Source organism: Tursiops truncatus, chromosome 17, assembly GCF_011762595.2.
Source record: "Tursiops truncatus isolate mTurTru1 chromosome 17, mTurTru1.mat.Y, whole genome shotgun sequence".
Taxonomy (NCBI): Eukaryota; Metazoa; Chordata; class Mammalia; order Artiodactyla; family Delphinidae; genus Tursiops; species Tursiops truncatus.
In genome coordinates this window covers 4,546,577-4,567,957 of record NC_047050.1, presented here as the reverse complement: position 1 = coordinate 4,567,957, position 21,381 = coordinate 4,546,577, and the positions used below count along the sequence as shown (strand labels likewise).

Here is a 21,381-nt window from a genome sequence, read left to right as displayed (position 1 = left end):
AGATGGTGGTGGGAGTGTAAACTGATGCAGTCACCAAGGAAAACAGTATGGAGGTTCCTCAAAAAATAAACATAGAACTACCGTATTATGCGGCAATTCCACTCCTGGGCGTGTACCCCGCCAAAAGTGGCAGCAAGGTCTCAGAGAGATACTTTTGCACCATGTTCACAGCGGCATTATTCACAACAGCCAAAACAGTGTCCATCAGTGGATGAACGGGCAACCGAAATCCATTGTTTATGGATTACTATATAGTCATCTACATTACTGTATAATTAACACTCAATGGAATATTGTTCGGCCTTAAAAATGGAAGGAAATTCTTACATACACCTACAGTAGGGATGAACCCGGAGGACGTTATGCTGAATGAAATAAGCTGGTCACACACACACACACACACACACACACACAGACACAGACAAATAACTGTATGATTTCACTTATTCGGGGTCCCTAGAGTAGTCACGCTGTTAGAAAGTAGAGTGGTGGGGTTACCTGGGGCTGGGAGGAGGCGGCAAGGAGAGTTGTGTTTAACGATGTTAGAGCCCCAGTTCTGCAAGATGAAAGTTCTGAAGATTGGTTTTACAGCGTGAATGTCCATACCAGTCCTGAACTATACACTTAAAAATGGCTACGGTGGTAAATTTTAACACACACACACACATGATCAACAAACCTATCCAAATGCTGAATTTTCCCAAGATTTTTAGCCTCTTTCAAACAGTCTAAATAAAAAGTAGCACTCTGGAGAGACCAATTATATCTTTTCCATGGTCCCATTCTCCTCTCCTCTAAACCTCAGTTTCTCCCAGGCAACCACCTGGGTACCCGTTAAATAAAACTCCTCTAAGATCAGCGTCGACATTGAGCACGTGGAAGCCCATGAATGGGAGAGGGTGGGTGGGCAGGGGGATTTAGCTCATCTGGAATTGGAAGCAAAGAGGTTTTCTCCATCCCAGAAAGCACCAGTGGCTTGAGCTCCAGGTGACAGTTTCAGCACAGCCTCGAGCCGCTGAACAGAAATTGGCTCAGGGGCTCAGAACCCGGCTGAGAGCAGGTCTTCTCAGGCGTGGGCCCTCCCTGCTGCCTTGCTGTGAGGGCCTGTGAGCTCACACCCTCAGCGTCTTTGGACTGTACGAGCTGGGCTGGCACATGGCACTGGTGGGCACCCCCATGGTGGAGCTGGTAAAGAGCTTACCATTCCACTTGCTAGTAGCCCTTGGGAAAATTTTAAGAAAACACAAGAAGGCTATCGCAATCTCTTCCCCCTGAAGCTGGTAACTTCTCAGACCAGCCGATCTGATCTCTCCGGTGCACACAGCATGCGGTTCAATGCCTTTATACCACTTCAGAGCTGAACGCAAGGAGGGTGGAACAGACCTCCACACGACCACTCCGTAGGCAGGGTTACTGTTTCAGAGCAGACGAGGACACCCCAGCAAGCTCCCCCTACTTTATCCTCAAGACAGATACGCAATTCCTTCATCACCGAATCTCCATAGGAAGGTCTAACTGGATTATTTCTAGTTTGAACTCATAATTAAAACGGGGGGAAAATCCACTGAAATATAGCTTCTAGTGACTATAGTCAAACATGGTAAGATGAAAATAATAATAAAAATAGAGCACGCATAGAGCCAGACTCTACAGGAAACACTTCAGGTACATAATCTCCTTCCTTGCAGCAACTGATGAGATAGTTGTTTGCTCATTTTCCTGATGAGGAAACTGAGGCCAGGGAGGTCCAGCTAACTTGTAGGTAGCTTAGCAAGCGAGCGAGTCCAGGGCTCTGGGAGGCCGCAGCAGTTGGCTTCTTCCTCGCCTTGAGTGACTCTGGGTGAGCTGCTTCCCTGCTTCTCAGGGCCCTCATTCATCGATGGTGACGGTGACTCCTCCCTTCCAGCCCTACTGCTGCGAGTGTGTGAGACAGTGGATGAAAATGCACTTGGAATGTGTAGCTGGGACATTCTTTTCTCCCCCCCCCCCCCCCTGGACACTCATCTCCTCCCCAGTCACGTGCAGAGAGGAAGGATGGACTTGGAGACCTAGAGGGCAGTGAAATGTAATAATGAATGTGTATTTTCCTGCCAATAAGCTCACTAAAGACACAAGTCTGGAAAGGGGAGGCGAGGGACGGAAGGCAGAGTCCCTGGTTCCTGGCCTGAGCCGGAGGTTGGAGTCGCCGCGTTTAGGGGAGGGTGGTCAGAGGACAGACGCCTGCAGCTTTCAGAGAAGTTATGGCCTCTAAGAGGGATGAGAATCCAAATGAGCGAGTAATGCTGAAAGCATCTGGGGAAAGCGCTTTCGGATATTTACACAATTTGAAGGACTCTCCCTACAGATGATTCATTAGTTACAACAGGGAATTAAAAAGTCACATTCATAACGGAGAAATCTGGTGGTCCTCCTTAAAATGAAACAGAACATTGGCAATGATGGGACCAACCCTCATTCTGTGCCGCAATGGACGCAGGAAGACACGGCATCGCTTAACACTTAGATGCTATCTGTGCCCAAGGGCGTAACCTGGACCAAATCACAGGAAAAATCAGAAAATCCAAACGAGGGGCAATTCTTCAAAGTGACTGACCTGTCATGAACGATGGAGGTGGGCTGGGGGACCGTTCCAGATTCAAGGAGACTCCAGACAGGTCAACTAAACGCAAACACACGATCCCGACAGCCATGAGGACACCCCTGGGACAATGGGGGGAATTCAGATGCAGATGCTACACTAGACAGTGTGGACCAACGTGGAGCTTCCCACACGTGACCACTGTGCAGTGGGAGTTGATGGCCTTCTTAGGAGACACCTGTGTAAGTACTTAGGGGTGAAAGTCATCGCCTCTGCAACTTACCCTCATGTGGCTCCACAGTAACAATAAGATACGTACGTGTGTGTGTGTGTGTGTGTGTGTGTGTGCGTGTGCGTGTGTGTGTGTGTGTGTGTGTGTACAGAGAATACAGCAAAGTATTAAGTGGTGAATCTAGGTGAAGAATATACAGTGTTTACTATACCTGCCCCTATTCTGTGGATTTGGAAAAAATATATTAAGAAGTAACTGCAAATACCTCGGGGGAAAAGTTGCAATTTAAAAAAAAAAAAAAAGAGCAGATACCAATTTAACAGTTCCTTCAAAAGTTAAACATAGAATGACCACGTGACCCAGCAATTCCACTCCTAGGAGGATGTATATAACCAAGAGAAATGAAAACATTCGTCCACACAGTAATTTGCACACGAAGGTTCAAAGAAGCATTATGCATAATAGCCCAAAGGTGGAAACAACCCAAATGTTCATCAACGGATAAATAGATAAGCTGTGGTACATCCATACAATGGAATATTGTTCAACCATAAAAGACGAAAGAAATTCTGACACAGGCTACAACGTGAGTGAACCTTGAGGACACCATGCTGAGTGAGATGAGCCAGACACAAAAAGACAAACATCTGTATGATTCCACTTACATGAGGGCCCTAGGGTGCCACAGCCATAGAGAAAGGAAGCAGAAGGGTGGGTGTCCGGGGGCCGGGGTCGGGGGGGAAGGGGAGTGTCTAGTGTTTCCTTCTGGAGTCATGGAAGTATTTTGGTACTCGATAGAGGCGGTGGCTGCACAGCCATGTGAAGGTAGTAAATGTCACTGAGTTGTCCACTTTAAAATGATTGATCTTGTGTTACATGAATATTACTTCAATTAAAAAAAAAAGGTGGACAGAGCAAGGAGGGGCAGGAGGTGACGATCTGGGCCGCAGAGGGTGGGCAAAGACACACCTAGAGCAAGATCACAGCCCCAGACCTGCGGGCCCGACCGGAAACAGAGTGCCAGGTACACACGCAGACCCCAGTGAGCAAGGTGAGGTTGTGTACTCACAATTTACCTGAATTCCATTATCATGTTCCCAAAGACTTGCAGCGCAGGAAGAATGCAGAGGCATATTTAAACGATACTTTGGCTAAAGCAGTGACAACAGGAGAAAATGGGCAAAGCTGTGATCCCAGGGGCCGAGATTTTAGAGGGAAACCTCTCCCTCGCAGACCGGCTGGGCCGGGGCTGGATGGGTTTTAAAAGCTGTCTGCCCCTTCTCTTCAGAAATCATGTTTGCTCTCACTCACACAAAGCTGGCGTGGAAACCATGATGCAGTAAAAAAATCGTTTTAAAAAATTCTTTTTATGAAAGAACAAGGAATTCACAGTCATTATAAAAGCTTTAGAAAAGACAGGTGGGCAAAAAGTATCTGCTGGAGAAAGCCACTGTTATCATTTTGGTGCTTTTCTTGCCAGCCTGAGAAGGCAGTACTTAACAGTAAGGAACGATTCTCTAACGATGGAATTTTGAGTATCTTTAGAAAGTTTCTTGGTGAGAAACAGCAATACCTGTGAGGCTTCCTATTAAGCCCACTAGTAAGGATGGTCCTAACCCAAGTGTACCCTTCCCTGAGATGCAAGCACATTCCTGTACCTAACTTGTGTCCAGAGAATCTGGTGATGAGAGAATCACGGAAGAGTAGACAGAACCACCAGGATAAATGCCCACTGCCCGCTTCCTTATAAACATTCATCCTTGGGACTTCCCTGGTGGCGCAGTGGTTAAAGGTCTGCCTGCCAATGCAGGGGACACGGGTTCGAGCCCTGGTCCGGGAAGATCCCACATGCCGTGGAGCAACTAAGCCCGTGCGCCACAACTACTGAGTCCGTGCACCACAACTACTGAAGCCTGCATGCCTAGAGCCCGTGTTCCACAACAAGAGAAGCCATCACAATGAGAAGCCCATGCACCACAACAACGAGGAGTCCCCACTCGCCGTAACTAGAGAAAGCCCATGCGCCCAGCAACGAAGACCCAATGCAGCCAAAAATAGATAACTAAATAAATTTATGAAAAAAAATTCATCCTGAAAGAGAACTACTAAGTCACGAGGAAGAGGAAGAGTCTAATCACGTAGGTTGTGTAGGCTAGTTCTTGGCACAGGTGGACAGAGGAAAACAAAAGCAGTGATGCTTCTGAGAAAACTGACAGAAATCGGCCGGAGCCCTTATTTCTCCTGCTGTCGCCCCCAGGAGGGACTCTGGCTCCAGAGCCGCACACTCACCCATCCAGACTTCCCCGAACTGCCCGGCGCCGAGCTTCTTCACCAGCTTAATGGATTCCCGGGGGATCTCCCAGGCATCTTTGTCCCACGGCTTCTGTGGTTTGGGACTAATGCACGCCTTCTCCAATCTTCTGCACAAGCCATCTGACTGCTCTAATTTGAAAGAGAAAATAAACGTGGAAAAAGTCACCCCTTGTATTTTACCAGTATCTATAGGGGAATTTGGACTATGAGTCTTATCATTTTCAACTTGCCAAGGTCTACGAACCTAAAATGCGTATAGGGTTATCTTCTACGTAATCATGACTTTTGAAATTCTTAAATGAAAGACAATTTAAGACAGACTTGATTTTATTCATTAGTAATGCTAACCTATAAAAATAAAAACAACAAAATGAACAGATAAACAAAGGCTGACATGTTGTCACACTTAATAGAATATAATTTTAATTACAGAGCCCATGTAAGCTCTCCAGGGCACAATGGCGGGAACTTGGTCACGTCACCATGGGGACCCAGTGCCAGAACAAGCCCTCAACACATGTGCCAGATGGATAAATGGATGGGGGTAACAGAGAGGGAAGGAGGACTCCACAAAGTCTGGGGTACTTGCTCTCTCCATATTTTGGGATCTCAGCAAATTTTATGTGTAATCCCTTGGAGCAGGTTGAAGAAATAAGCAGTAACAAGAGTTACCCACTACAACTGGCCTCCAACACACAGTCGTGGGTTCAGCTTAGCCAGGCTGTAGAGCAGATTGGCGACAGAGGACCACTGACAGGCCACTTCTAAATATTTTGGTGTTATTGTTATTTCTGTTTTCTTTTACCAAGAGTAATACATACTCGTGGTATGTACTTTACACACACATAGACATGTATACACTAGGACACAGTTCTACAAATTTGCATTCCTATTCCAGATATTTAAAGATGCGTTGTAAAAATATGTACTATGCGAAAATAATATCCATTTTTCTCTTTGCAATTCTGGAATGTTAACTGTTAAACAGCACAAACTAGGTGGGAAGGACTAGGATAATTATTCACAAAGATCAAATCTGACTTTGAATGTGTACTTATAGATTAATTTAGAACCAATTATAGAACATCATCCTCCAACTTTATCCAAAAGAAATATGATACATAAAACATTTTATTCAACATAGTATTGGAAGTCCTAGCCACAGCAATCAGACAAGAAAAAGAAATAAAATGACTCCAAATTGAAAAGGAAGTAAAACTGTCACTGTTTGCAGATGACATGATAGTATACATAGAAAATCCTAAAGATGCGACTAGAAAACTACTAGAGTTCATCAATGAACTCAATAAAGTTTCAGGATACAAAAAAATTTAATATAAATGTTTGATACCATATATTTATCATAATAGATGTATCTTTTCTTGTCTGACCTTGCATTTTCACTTACTTTGGTAATGCTTAATCATGTCACTGATACAAGGAAAAGTAATTCGTGGGGAGATGTAATAACCCCCATTGTCCAGGCTTCTGATTTTGTAGTGCTTAATAACGTCACCATGCACGGGGTCATAATCTCTGACAGACAGAGAGTAACTTCCTGTGGGGGAAGAAGTACAAGCAAAGGTTACACTTACATTTTGTAAGTAAGATTGGCATTATGGGGGAGGGGAGGATTGGGAGTTTGGGATTAGCAGATGCAAACTAGTATGTATAGGATGGATAAACAACAAGGTCCTACTGTAGAGCACAGGGAACTATATTCCATATCCTGTGATAAACCATAATGGAAAAGAATATGAGAAAGAATATATATATGTATAATGGAATCACTTTGCTGTATAGCAGAAATTAACATAACATTGTAAATCAACTATACTTCAATAAAATATTTTTAAAAGGTTGGTATTATACACACCGTGGACACATTTTGCCATAAAAATATGCAAAATATAAATTGCACATGTATATAGTGCATAATTTTAAAGTCTTATAAAAAATCTACTTGACAAACAAAGCTAGTGTTCTGTTTGCTGTGAAGCTTACCAACACACTTTTTCTTCTTTGTGATGGGTTTTTTTAAAAATTATTTTGCTGAATTGAAAAGTTATTTTGATTTTCTTTCTCTTAAAATTTCAAGTTTTATACTAAATAATAATTTAAGAGGCTCAGTAAACATAAAGCATGGTAAAAAAAATAACCATAATTATGTCTGCTTTTATGTTACTTTTAGTAGCAAAACTAATAATTTGAGCTTGTTATTTGTTATCAAACTATAAAACTTTCACTACCAGAACATAGTACAGGCATATCTCAGAGATATTGTGGGCTCAGTTCCAAACCACCTCAAGAAAGCAAATACCCCAATAAAGTAAATCACACAAACGTTTTGGTTTCCCAGTGCATTAAAGACGTTATGTTTACACTGTACTGTAGTCTATTAAGTGTTCAATAGCATAAGTTTAAAAAAACAACATATATACTTTAATTAAAAAACACTTTATTGCTAAAAATTGCTAACCATCATCTGATCCTTCAGTGAGTCATAACAGTAACATCAAAGATCACTGATCACAGATCACTCATAACAAATATAATAATAAAGAAAAAGCGTGAAATACTGCAAGAATTACCAAAATGTGACCTAGAGACACATTTGCTCATGAAGTGAGCAAATTCTCTTGGAAAAACGACACCAATAGACTTGGTCGATGCAGGGTTACCACAAACCTTCAGTTTGTAAAAAACTGCAGTATTTGCAAAGCGCAATACAGGGAAGCCAATAAAACGAGGTCTGCCAGTAATTGACTTTTTTTCCAAAAAAATTCTTTGTTTTTTTTCAGGATTCTACAATCGTTTCTAAGAATGATTTCCTAAACAGTGTTTTATAAGAGGCCTTATGTCACTTCCTACCTTTTAATGTTTCACTTTCTCTGATAAGAAAAGCTCCAGCGCTGTTCCCTGGTGCCAGAAGCTGCCTTTCTGCATCTTTCCTCGTTATATCCTTGAAAAACCACCTGAAAAGACATATTAACATTTCATGGGTGTTTTAATCCCGGGAAGGAAAAAGACGAAAATAAACAAGAAACCCAGAGCCACAAACAGAACTGTCCCAGACGACATGGGAAAGGACTCACTCTTCCGTTTCCAAGGTGTTGACTTTGGCTACATAGTTGCTGGGGATGAAGCCTTCTCTCTTTGTCGAAAGGGATTTAGCTTTCCACCATTCTCCATGCCTGGAATAGAAACACACATCCAAAAGGGTTTGTTTTCAATGACTCAAGAACTACAAGAGCAATTGTCTTAATGTGTCTGTCTTGCAGGGTGAGGGAGGGCGGGAAGACCCCTGGAAACCCAGAATCCAGGGAGAAAGTTCATACTTCTTGCTAAAACATAAATACATTTAGTGATGGAAGCAAAAGAAAACAGTCTCACGACTGAAGTGTGGGTCGCTGTGCTCAGAGTTGCCAAACGGGGGTTGGTGAAAATGGTTCCCATCTTGCAGAAACAAAAAGTTCACATCTAAGAAACGCTTTAGGGTCCTTACAGAAATGGAAGTCAAGGGAATAAAGGGCCATAGTTCCTATGACATAAACTCCTTTGTTAAAACATCTCATTTCCATAGACACAAGCCATGGGAAAAAGAAATAGAAAACCATAAAATAATCCCAAGCAGCTACAGGCCTCGTCACCACACTCTCATCTTCTGTGAGAGGCGTGGAGCTGGGGAAGGGGCTGGGGAGGGAGGAATGGACGGGTCCCTGTGAGAGCCTCAACTATGTTCCCCATCAGATTCCCACACCCAGACGGGACCCTCGTCTGCAAGACGTGAAGGACAATTACAGCTGCCACTAGGCTGCGGTCCACTACATGCCTGTGCCGTGTTTATATATATGTACACACATAACCTTCACATCAACCCCATGACAGAGGTATTGCTGTTCCCGGTTCATAAGCGAAGACACTAAGATGTAGAGCTGAAGTGACTCGTCAAGGTCACACAGCTATCAGGTGGCAGGGCCAGGATCTGGCTCAAGTTCACACTCGGCCAGGAACTGACAGCTGCTCTCAGCCACTCAACACCATAAACTTAACCAGGGTCTCCCGCCTGCAACCCGCCAAGGGTGTCCCAGTTGGCAGGCCAAGGTGACACCATATGAAAGATTTCTAGGATTCTTGGAGCTCATTATTCCCAGCACAGTGCTGAGCCCTGTGGTCTGAGCAGGGCCACAGGCGTGTGAGTCAGCCTGGAGGGGTCAAGCATCTTCAAAGAAACGCTAAATGCTGAGTGGGGACTCTCCCGGGACGACCACTGCTTCAGCACCACGCCCTGAAGAGTCATACCCAGTTGGACCCATACACCCAGTCTTAATGTGAGTAAAATAACGAAATAACAATGGTAAGGGGCTTCCCTGTTGGTGCAGTGGTTGAGAATCCACCTGCCCATGCAGGGGACACGGGTTCGAGCCCTGTTCCGGGAAGATCCCACATGCCGTGGAGCAACTAAGCCCGTGTGCCACAACTACTGAGCGCACGTGCCACAACTACTGAAGCCCGCGTGCCTAGAGCCCGTGCTCCACAACAAGAGAAGCCACCGCAATGAGAAGCCCGCGCACCGCAACGAAGAGTAGCCCCCGCTCACCGCAACTAGAGAAAGCCTGCACGCAGCAACGAAGACCCAACACAGCCAAATAAGTAAATAAATAAGTAAAAATTTTTTAGAAATGGAATTAAAATAACATGCAAACTCCACATAGACCCGAACCTCTAAAGACAGCACTGATGGATAAGGAAAGAAAGGGGAAACCCTTGGGAAGTGCTCACAGCAAAGCCTAAGAGGAAAATCTCTCTAGCCCTGCTCCTTCGGGCAGCAAGGAGGCTGGGGGCCCCATGTCCACCCCAGAGGGGTGTCTGCTGCATTGTGCTGCTGGCGGCCAAGCCAGGGCAGCAGGCGGGGTGGGGGATGCCTGGGCGCACTTACTCCTCCAGGACTTTCATCTTCTCTCCTTTCTTGAAGGACAAGTCATCTGGGTGGATGCCGTCATAGGGGTACAACGCGACCACGATGTCTCCTTGCTCCTCTGGATCTGAAAATGAAGAATGCAGGCGAAGACCTTTGAGAATCCACAGCAGAAATGTTGTAACAAGTTCACGTGTCATGGGGCACAAAGGATGCAGTGAGGCACTGAGAGACGGGCAGCTGGAATAAAGACCTGCTTCCTTCCTAGTGGGGCTCGGGGCCCACGCGGTCCATGGTCGGTCACATACTGCGCACACCGGTACAGTGTTTGTTATCTCAAATCACATAGACCTACGACCACAATAACTTCCAACTCTAGGTTTACGAAATGATACACCCATGCTCATAGCAGAGTTATTTACAAAAGCTAAAAGGAGGAAACAATCCAAACACACTGTGATGAATGGATAAACAAAATGTGGTCTATACATACAACAGAATATTATTCAGCCTTAAAAAGGAGGAAAATTCTGACGGATGCCACAACATGGATGAACCTTGAAGACATGACGCTACGTGACAAAAGCCAGCCACTAAAGGACAGATACTGCTTGATCCCACTTAGGCGGGATTCCTGGAGTCGTCAAACTCATAGAGACAGAATGCAGAATGGTGACTACCAGACGCTGGGAGGAGGAGGGATGGGAGTTCCATGTCTGATGGGCACAGTTTCAGTTTGGGATGAAGGAAAGTTCTGGAAATGGATGGAGGTGATGGTTGCACAACAGTGTGAAGGTACTTAGTGCTACTGAACTGAACACTTTGATGGTTAAGATGATAAATTCTGGGCTACGTATATTTTTTCACAATAAAAAAAAATCAACAGAAACACCCAGGACAACTACTTTACAGAGGCTCTAACAGTAAAGAAACGTCCAAGATGCCGTGAAAACATACCTTTATTTTGAAACCTCTGTCCTGGTAAAAGCTGAGAGTCTGCCACCTACGAGAGAATATTTGTTAGAAACATACATTTTTATGTTTAGCTTTTGACACTTACATTCGTGTTGAATGTTGCATCATTCCCTAACAGAAGCGAATGGGGTTTAGATTTGTTAATTCATTAAGCCAGAAAGGAGCACCGACGAGCAGTGCTGTGGAGCTGCGTCCTGACCTCCGCAGCCCAGGGAACGGCTTTTCCTTCTCCAGCGGCCACGGGCCTGGCGGCAGGAAATGACCAGGGCTCTGGCCAGTGGCTGCGAGCTGCTGACCCAATCAGCACCCTCCCTCTGATTTGGTACCAGACCCCTAATATTATTGGGGGAGGCAACGTGCTCAGCTAAATGGTGATGCTTTCTGATTCTCTAGCATTCTATGCAGATGCGGAAGGAGTTTATCTGCAAGCAGGTCGTGTGGGGCTTTGGGCCTGCTTCTCGTATCCCCTGGCCCTCTTCTTTCTGCCTAGAAGAAGGTGACGAACGGGGGTCTCAGCAATATGGAAACCAGTCACCAGAGACAGCAGAGAAAAAGATAGAGAGGGGCCCTGGGGGTCACCTGGGGCCCTGGTGACCTTGTGGAACGGCCACCGGCCCGGGACTGCGAATCTTCACAACTCCCAGACTTGTCTTAAAAACTGCAGTCAGGGCTCGGTCTCTAGCAGCTGAGAACAAGTGCTAACAGATCCAAGCTTCCTGTGGCCGACCCTGATTCTGTTATGGGGACAGATGGCATCCCTGTTATTGTAGTTGAGAGATGAATTATCAGGAAGGGTCTGGTGGCACAAAGCCCACCTCAATCACCTTTTAAATCAAATCCCTTTTTTGCTCAGTGACCGTGGGGAGGATGTGTAAAGATCTCTTGAGCCTCTTGTAGAGAAGGTACCGTCAGAGGCTTACACCCACAAATCATGTTTCTCCTTGATTAAAGTGATCTGGTGGAATGCGGACCAAAACAGTTTGTACTGAAACTTAAATTTCTGATGAAAGTCAGCCCATAATATCTCCGGGGGTGGGGGGCATTACGTTCTTTTGGTATCAGAAAATCTTGGGTCCATATTATCCTTCAATGTTGATTTCAAGAAGCTTTACACTGATTTTTAAACTCCTTTAGATGTGCAAAATTAGGATGCATGATCAACTTTCAATGAGTTATTAGAGGAAACAAGATGAGAAACGGATTAAATCATTTTGAAAGCAGCAAGCGATTTTCAAATATCAAAGAGTCCTTAATTGACAAATGTTTTAACACACTTTTTATGAGACAAAAACACGTGTATGGAGCTCATCTATCATCACTCTTTTTCTTTAAAATGTCTTTTCCTTAGAGTGTTGTTGAAGTTGCATCAGTTCAGCCTTGATGTCACACCACACCTCCTGCAATCAGTCCAGGGGTGGATTTTGGGCACGTCTGGCCGGAGCTGAGTGTTATCTATGGAATAAGGCCAACTGTCTGGTTCATAAACAAGGGCATCTGTAACCACAGAAGGCACAAGGAAGCGCTCCCGGTGTGTGGGACGGAACTGAGAGGCTTCAAACATGTTTACTACTTCTGCTTTCTAACTTAACTTTTAACTTCCTTTACTCTTAAGAAGAGGGAAAACGGTGCATAAGTTCGTACTGTTTTCCTTTGCTTTTCTGAATACAGGACATCTTCTTTCATCACGTAAGAAAAATGGGGGTTTTAAAGCATGTAAAATCTATAGCACATGATACCAGAAAAAGCCAGATCCTTTTTATGAGAACTTTGAAGTCTATAATAAGAAAACTATTTGTGAGTCCAATTCCTGTATCATTTCACTGTCTATTGGTCATATTTCCATAGACTAGTTCCACATCTATACCTATTTATGTGATGTTTTTAAATATTACATTTATATATTTATGATCACTAAATTATTAAAGTTATCAATAATCTTATACCTTTTGAGTTTCTATATATAAAATTACAGTGTTAATGTATCTGTCTAGAAATATCAAGTATGGTAATTAATAGCATAATGTATTCACTCTTCATCTCCACTTTTTTTTTTTTTTTTTTTTTGCGGTACGCGGGCCTCTCACTATCGCGGCCTCTCCGTTGCGGAGCACAGGCTCCGGACGCGCAGGCTCAGCGGCCACGGCTCACGGGCCCAGCCGCTCCGCGGCATGTGAGATCCTCCCGGACCGGGGCACGAACCCGTGTCCCCTGCATCGGCAGGCGGACTCTCAACCACTGCGCCACCAGGGAAGCCCTCCACTTCTTTTTAAGAAGGCCAACAGTGACTGATCAATTTCAATGGTGACATGTGACTTTGGCACACGTCAACCTGCAGTATAATGGGGAATGAGGGGGAGAGGGCTGGCAGAGAGGGCGTGACAACAATAACATACTTCTGGAATGCCAAGGCATTCAGAAACATGTCAGATTAGAGAAACTATGAAAACTCTTAATGAAGGCATTTGGGCTAACATGGAATAAGCTACCTCTAGCTTAAATGCTGAGGAATTCCATAAAAACCAGGCAATGGGAGATATACATACATACATATAGTGAGTGAATAGATGGAGAGGATATAAAATCTGAAATAAAGTGCATTTAAGATTGTAATTATCCAAAACTCTGTTCCTCTCTCCCTGAAATGCGGCCTTAGTCCTTCATTTGCCAAGCATTTCTCAGATGCATCAAACAGCACATCACTCATATAAAAATGTCGGTACAGACATCTGTGTGAGGCTAGAAGACAGAATTAGTTGTGCGTTTTTTAAAAAAACAGTCTTTTAATCCTTTGTAATAAGTCATGACAACTTCAGTGTTTGTACTATTTTGAATTAATTAAAGAACAACGAGATGGGATAAAGTATGATACACCAAAGGGCCTGTTTTGGCTTCTGACTTGAATCCAGCATTTCCTTCTAGTCTCACTACCTATCCTAAGTCACACCAGCTCAGATACATATCTTTATACATAAAGAGTGGGTCTTCACACCAGGGATAGGAAAGGTGATTATCTCCACACATAAGAAGGTGACCAAAGCCCCCTTTATTGTACATTAAGTGGCCCGGTTATCCTGAAAATATTTATAAGCTCTTTAAAGGATTAAGTTACAAAGCATATCAAAAATTATTGGAGGCCCAAGTAATTGACATGATTTCTTTTTTTTTTTTTTTTGCATGCACATGGTACAGATTTGGTGTTTAAGTTACGCAGCCATGCTTTGATCCTGCTGTGGGAATGCTCCCCTGAGACTATCTACTTACTGGCCTTTGCTGTTTATTGGACGTTGGATCTCTCACATAAATAGTTCGGTCAGTATTACGTACTGGTTGAGTCTTCAAATCTATTCCATCGTCTTTCAGATTGTCTTTCCTTTTTGATTTTATACATCCCATAGTTCCTGTTGGAATACAAAAGCCATGGCATTGTTTTACCATTCCAGAACTGGCTTCAAGACACCAAAATCTCTCCATTAACGAAGAGTTAAAAAAATACGCTTTTATTCGTCATTGCGGATGGTTTAACAAACTCAAAGGTGGATACTGTTCACAAACTGGCTGCTTGTTCATACATTTGTTCATTCATTCATTCAAAAACTATTTATTGAGCATCAGTTTTATGTCAGCAAGATATAATTCCTGCCCTAAAGACACTCATATTCTTGCGGCAAAGATGGGTGAATTAAAATTACAATACAATGTGGCAAGTCAATGACAGAGGCTGCACGGGACATAGGAAAAGACATTGCGCTCAGGCAAGAGGAAAAGGATGTGGGCAGGGAAGTGTCATGAAGGAAATGCTCTGTGAGTCAAAATGGGAGTGATGTCAGCCAGGCGGCAAAGTCAGTAAAGGGATTCCAGGAAAAAGGAACTTCACATGCAAAGTATTGGCCCTGAGATAACAAGGTCCCTTCAGGGAACTAGTTCAAGCTGACCCCTTAAGGGAACTAGTTCAAGTCGAGCCCTTCAGGGAGCTAGTTCAAGCTGACCCCTTAAGGGAACTAGTTCAGGTTGAGCCCTTCAGGGAACTAGTTCAAGCTGGCCCCTTCAGGGAACAAGGAGGGAAGTCCGGGAGTTGGGCTGGAGAGGGAGGCAAAGCTGAAGACAAATGTCGCGTGCAAGGTGAAGTGAGGGGACCTGGGGCTTCAGAGGCAAGCGTGAGTAAGAGGCAGAGGGCACAGAATCTGGCTCTAACCAAAAGCGGCTTGGGGCCTGGGGCAATGGAGGTGGGCTTCACCGAGACTGGAAATCATAGAGGAGGCACAGGTACGGAGAAAAGAGGCTTGCAGGAACACCCAAACCATCACATCCTGTACGCCTCTCGGTGAGACTAGTGAGCCTGGAAACCAGGAGAGATGTCCGAGCCAGAGGCACAAAAGGGTACCATCAGCAAGCCTAAGGCTTCAGGGAAGAATCCCGACAGGGGCGGGCGGGGGGGGGGGGGGGGGCTTGTGCGGGCAACCAGACAGGCAGAGCCACCCCTCTAAATGCTACACTCTTACTCGTCTATTCAGTTAACACTAGGATGTGTAGAGCGCCACCCAAAGCACTCTGGGGACTCCAAAGATGATTTTAAAACTGAAATCGGATATGAATATTGCCGTACAGTACAGCCTCATGGTCAAATTTATACATTGAAAACAAAACAAAATCTGTTATGAGCTCCATTAGAAGGTCTTAGAGGGCAGCGTTCCCAAACGTGAAGGCACACCAGAATCGTCGAGGCTCCCAGAACAGATTCCCTGGACACAGTCCAGGAAGTTCTCCTGGGCCCGGGGAGGGGGGCGAGGGGCGGGTGCTCCCCAGTGGTCTGTGCCATTCTGAAACACTGCCAAGGCGGACCCCTGCCTAGAACTTTAGAGGACGATAGACGGATGGTTCCGCGTGGGGAAGGCGGGCGGTGGGAATTCGGAATACCTCCTGTTGTACAGAGAAACCTCAGGGGCTCTTCTCTGAACTGTCATCCTCTCTGCATTGTCGCCCTAGCTCATCCTGCGTTTGGTCCTGCAGGCTTCCAGGAGGTCTGCGACCTTCACCTTGTTTATCATTTCATTGGTTGACGTAGGAAGCCTCTAAGGACAGTTACACCCCTTTCTGAAACTAGCGAGCTGTAGTTCCCAAAATAAAGGGGAAGCAAGTACTCCTCTGACTCAAAATAGGACAGTTTTTTGGTTTTTTTTCATTTGCTAAAGCTTCTGAAATGGAGATGGGTTTTCTAGTGGATCTGTAAATAAACAGGGGAGTTCTTTTCGGACCAGTCCCACCCTCATCCTCCAAAGAAGCTGTGTTTAAATCATCCACATTAAAACGGTGATGCCTGAAAGAGGGAACTCGGTAGCGGAAAAGGCCACCCCGCGCGGACCCCCGATTGCGCCCCGAGCTGCGAGAGGAAGAGTCCGGCGGATCCCCGGGACGCACGCGCGCCCGGCCCGGGCAGCCCGGCTTTCCCCGCGCCCGCTTTTCCACTCTCTTTTTTCCAGATCTGGACCCAAATGTTACCTCCCCAACAGGTCTTCCCAGCCACCCTACTGAAAAGGTCACCCCTCTGCCCACTCCTCACGCTTTACTGCCATGTGCCTGCTCAGAGCAGGTGCTCCGAGGGTTCACGGAAGGAATGGAGGGACCAACAAGCACTCGGGGCTTCCAGCATGCTCATCCCAACCACTCCTGCTCAAGGTGGGCGAGGAAAAGGAAGGGAGACGCCCCCGCCCTGGCCGTTGTGTTTTTATTAGAGACAGAGGGACAGAGACCTCTAGCACTAACTTCTAGTTTATAGGGAACACAGAGGTTAGAGGAACAAAACGATCAGACAAATCCACGATGTGCCAGAAGCTGGGCGCCTCAAAAAGGACAGGGGAGGGCTTCCCTGGTGGCGCAGTGGTTGAGAGTCCGCCTGCCGATGCAGGGGACACGGGTTCGTGCCCCGGTCCGGGAAGATCCCACACGCCGCGGAGCGGCTGGGCCCGTGAGCCATGGCACTGGGCCTGCGCGTCCGGAGCCTGTGCTCCGCAACGGGAAAGGCCACAACAGTGAGAGGCCCGCATACCGCAAAAAAAAAAAAAAAAAGGACAAGGGAGGAGAAGGGGCGGAGCTCTATCTTGAATGAGCTCTGAATGAATGGGGGTGAGGGGGGAGGACACGTGGCTGGATCCTTGGGGAAACCTGAATACGTGAGAACGTGATCATGGGCAACTGCGCGCTTTAAAGGCATGATGACGGTACTGCGGTCACGCAGGAGAAGGTCCACATCAGAGGAGATGCGCGCAAGGCGGGTAGGGATGCAAGCTCAGGGTATCTGCAACTTCCAACACTTCCGCCAAAATGAAAAAGAGAAAGAGGGCCAGGGAAACAAGAGGAGGGGACAGATGTGGCAAAACAGTAAAAAAAAAAAAAAAAAAAAAAATTAGTGAATCTAGGTGAGGGTATTCTTTCTTTTCTGTAGATTCGAAATTTTCAAACTAAAAAGTCGGATAAGGGAGAAAATAGGAGGATGGTACGAACAACTTTATGAAAAAAATTTTTTTCCAAAATATTAGGAACCCCTGTAGTGTGTATGTGTGCGCGCACGCGTCTGCGTGTGAAGGCAGGAGATGAGATTAGAAAAGCGCTTTGTGGGTCTTCGTTACAGCGCGCAGAGCGAGGAATCGGTGACCCAGACCTCTGAAGGGGTGATGGCGATTGTCCGAGGGCCCGCTCCGTGGGAAGAAAGACGGAGAATGAAGATAAGAAGCAGGTGGATGTGTGAGGAGGTGATATAATCTGCAGATTATCGTTTATTTACGCTTATGTCATGATTTCCCCTCCCCCATCACATGGATAATTGAGAACCAGAAGTACGTACTGTAGAGGAAGACCCTAACCCACTAGCACTGAGCTTTGAGTTTGGGTCCCTGCAATTCAAACACTCCAGCAAAAAAGCTCAGAGAGCATCTTGCTGCGTCAGGGGATACACACCACCAGCTCACACCAGGTCCTCAATTCTTTTCACTGTACAAAGGTACCAGAAAAGCACAAAACACATGCACCCCCAACAAAAACTGAGAGCACAGTTATGTGTTTGCAGGTGACAGGAGCTACGCTTTACAATGATTCACACCTTAGTATTTTTCAATTAAACATTTGTAATTTTCTGAGCATCTCATTTAATCCTCGAAGAAACCCCATGACCCAGGTATTATTAACCCCACTTTACAGAGGAGTAAACTGAGCCTTGCAGAGATTAAATGGCTGGCCTAAAGTCATTGCACAAGTGAATGGTGGACTCACATAGTTTTAGCCTAAAGTCTGTGCTTTTTCTTTTTTTTTTAATTACCATGTTGCCAAACAATGGCTATTTTGAAACAGGCATTTTATCTCCTTATTAATAATACTAAAGAGATTGTTGTTATAGCCTCTTCTTTCTCAAAAGGATCTGAAATGCTTTTACAAAAAGTGAGTTTAATAAACTGGAAACAGAGAACTCGAGGCAAGGAGCAGAGGAGGATGCAAATGCGGAAGCAGGTGGGCACCAGCTTTGCGGGGTAGCAGGCTTCCTGGCAGGAGGAACCAGAGGAAAGCCCGCATCATCGTGCTTACACCAGGGAAAGGGGAAGCAGACCTGCCTTACCAGACGGGGCGGCCCCGGCATGAAATTCTAAAGTCGTGTATGAGGGGCTTTACATAAAGTGCTGTGGACGATGTAGAGGACAACGTCTTCAATTTTTTTGTTTGTTTGTTTAACAGTAAATGAAGGCACATTTTACATGTGGAGACTTTGAGTTACTCATAATAACACCTGAGTGTCTGACATGCAAATACAACCCTGGGATGTTCACACATAAGCCCGAGTAGGTGATCTAGTGAGACAGAGACAGTGGGCAACCCTCTGTCACAAAGGGAATACGAACGAATGTTCATATCAGTCTTATTTATACTACAGAGACGAGGTGTCCATCAATAGGGGCGAGTCCATTAAATGAGACCAAACTGACATATTATGAGACTGAAGTGGGGTAAAAAGAGAGATTTGTATAATTTGGATGTTCTTGACCACCAATCATTATTGACTGAAAAAAAATCATATATATCAATCAATTTATATAACCAATCAGTATATACACATATATACGCACACACACATACCCATATATATTGAATGTCCACAGAAAAAAGCCTGAAAGGATACCCACTACTGTGTTGGTTGGGTTCTGAAGTCCACTGGTAAGGTGCACAATCGTATACAGAAATTTTCTCTTAAAAATTCCTAAGGAAGACACCACAATTTGCAAAATGTTTTGGAGTAAAGGACTGTGAAGTTGGATTGCTAAACTCAGATCCTGGGTCCCTCAATTATTAACTGTGTGAACCTGGGCAAGTGGCCTAACCTCTATGCTTCAGTTTCCTTCTGAAAAAATGGAGATAACTTCATCGAGCTCATTAGGTTGTTACGAGGATTAGATGAGTTAAATCAGTTAATATTTGTAAAGTGCTTAGAAGTATACTTAAAGCAGCACACAGTAAGAGCTAGATAGATCTTTGTTAACTACATAAATAAATGTGGTCCAAATGCCAGTCTTCCCTCCAACATTGGAAGAGAAACAATCCCATGATGAGAAGCACAAGGAAGCCCCACCTCACCCCAAACAGGGAACGGCAGAAGCACATCTCCCATCTCAGCCTCAGGCTGACACATGGGCCACTTGCATTTTCTCCCTCTGTGCCCCCTCCCCTCTTTGGGGCAAGGCACCCTATATGCCATGTTACTCCGCTGTCCACTTTTATAACATGATGACCTGAATGTGTGTATTACTCTGTCATTAAGGAAGAGGCGAAGGAATTGTGTAGTGAAAGAGGTTCCTGGATTTGTATAATATACATTTTGGGTAATGTTTTGTTATCCATCGTAAGTTTCACAAGTTTAAAAGATATTCCATCATGTCTATTTCAACCTGAAGTCCATACAAATTCACCTCCCTCTCGGCTATACAAAGATTTTTAAATCACCGATTTCTCATATTCTGAGAGCTTAAAGAAATCAAAAACAGGAAATTGGACGCCACTTCCCCTATAAAATCGAATCCACGTTTTAACAGCTATTTCACACAATCCTAGACCTTAAAATTTAAAAACAAAGGTACTAGACTATAACCCCCGAGAACCTAAATTTCTTGCCTTTGCAAAGTGCTACAAAAGAAAGTGTTTTTGTTTTTATTTTTATTACGACTCAAGCATTTTGTTTTTTGACGACTGATGCATTTTCTGCCTTTATCCTAGCAGCCAAAAAGAAATTTAAAACATTTTTTTTCCACTTCACTGCAACTTCCCAAGCTGAGTTCGTAAATTTGCATTGCGTTTTCCCAGCAGCAAGTGAATGACTCATCCACAGGCTCTGAAGTACCCATCCTGTCACCGCCCTTCTCTTGCCTGACCTTGCAACATCAAGCGGTCGTGTTCTGGAGTAACCAGAAACATCTCTAGGGTAGGAGACAGGCGGCGCGCGGGAAAAAAAGAGAAGGAGGTGGAATTGCTTGCTCTGAGCCTGGCACGGTGCATACCAGGATGCTACTCCGACAGATGGACCTGTGCCCGGTGATCAAAGGTCCCCGTTAAAGTGGACCTTGGCCCATCGGCCTTGAAGCTGCACTTCTATCCACCCAAGCCTCCTGCATGACTGTGGAGGGAGCTCATCTCCAAAGGAGTTTTCTGAGTTAGGGGGCCTAGAAAGAGACAGGAAGCCCCAAGGCCGTGGAGATGGGTGGTAACGATCCCCCAGACAAAAGTGGCCTTGAGCTTCCAAAGTAGGTTGAGTTGGTTCAAGGGTCGTTCACAGGGACTCGTCCTAAAACAGTTCTCATCCATGCAGTCTGCAACCAGTTGCATGACTCAAGAGATGTACTTCGCCCACCCAAAAAGAAACCCTTTAGACACCCTTTGATTGTTTTCCTTCTTACTTTACTTTCAAGGATGAGACTTTGGAGGCTTTTTTGGGGAAGCAAAGTCCACGGAGGAGTTGCGATGTTTCCTCCAAACTACTTATCAGAAAGGAAAGGGGTCAGAAAAGACTCACAGGTGTCCGTGGGAGGGCAGAAGAGGAGAGAGCGCCAGAATTAACTCCACGACCAATGCCATCAACTCCAACCTAAGTAGTTGTCTTTTTTTTTTGTCAATTTTCCTAAATTCCTTTTGCAAGAGATAGAATTGAAAAGGGTATAGCCAGACTCTCTTTACTTAGGCAACTAAGGTTTTTGTGTCTTATACACCATGGTAATCATTTTCATACATTCTTGATATTTTTCCTCAATAAAATCACCCAGAAAGCCATTGTCAACACAGTTGGAAAGCTGGTAACCCAGGTCCACCTGGCTCCAGAGCCTGGCTTTCTTTTTTTTT

The 21,381-nt window shown here is 45.0% G+C and overlaps 1 protein-coding gene across 6 annotated transcripts in view; it reads right to left on the bottom strand.

Annotated features, from left to right (window-relative positions):
• The window catches only part of LYN (LYN proto-oncogene, Src family tyrosine kinase), a 110,674-nt gene that overhangs the window by 41,187 nt on the left and 48,106 nt on the right, over positions 1-21,381 (bottom strand). For 3 of the 6 annotated variants that reach the window (XM_019925320.3, XM_033843124.2, XM_019925322.3), the window contains exons 2-8: positions 14,278-14,414; positions 10,999-11,044; positions 10,063-10,168; positions 8,219-8,317; positions 7,995-8,098; positions 6,532-6,681; positions 5,100-5,252 (exon numbers count right to left, since the gene is read on the bottom strand). In XM_019925320.3, coding sequence (XP_019780879.1) covers positions 5,100-5,252; positions 6,532-6,681; positions 7,995-8,098; positions 8,219-8,317; positions 10,063-10,168; positions 10,999-11,044; positions 14,278-14,409 — 790 coding nt within the window. In that variant the 5' untranslated portion in view covers positions 14,410-14,414. The remainder of the gene's footprint in view (positions 1-5,099; positions 5,253-6,531; positions 6,682-7,994; positions 8,099-8,218; positions 8,318-10,062; positions 10,169-10,998; positions 11,045-14,277; positions 14,415-21,381) is intronic. The other 3 variants (XM_019925321.3, XM_073794404.1, XM_019925323.3) reach the window with 1 other exon arrangement.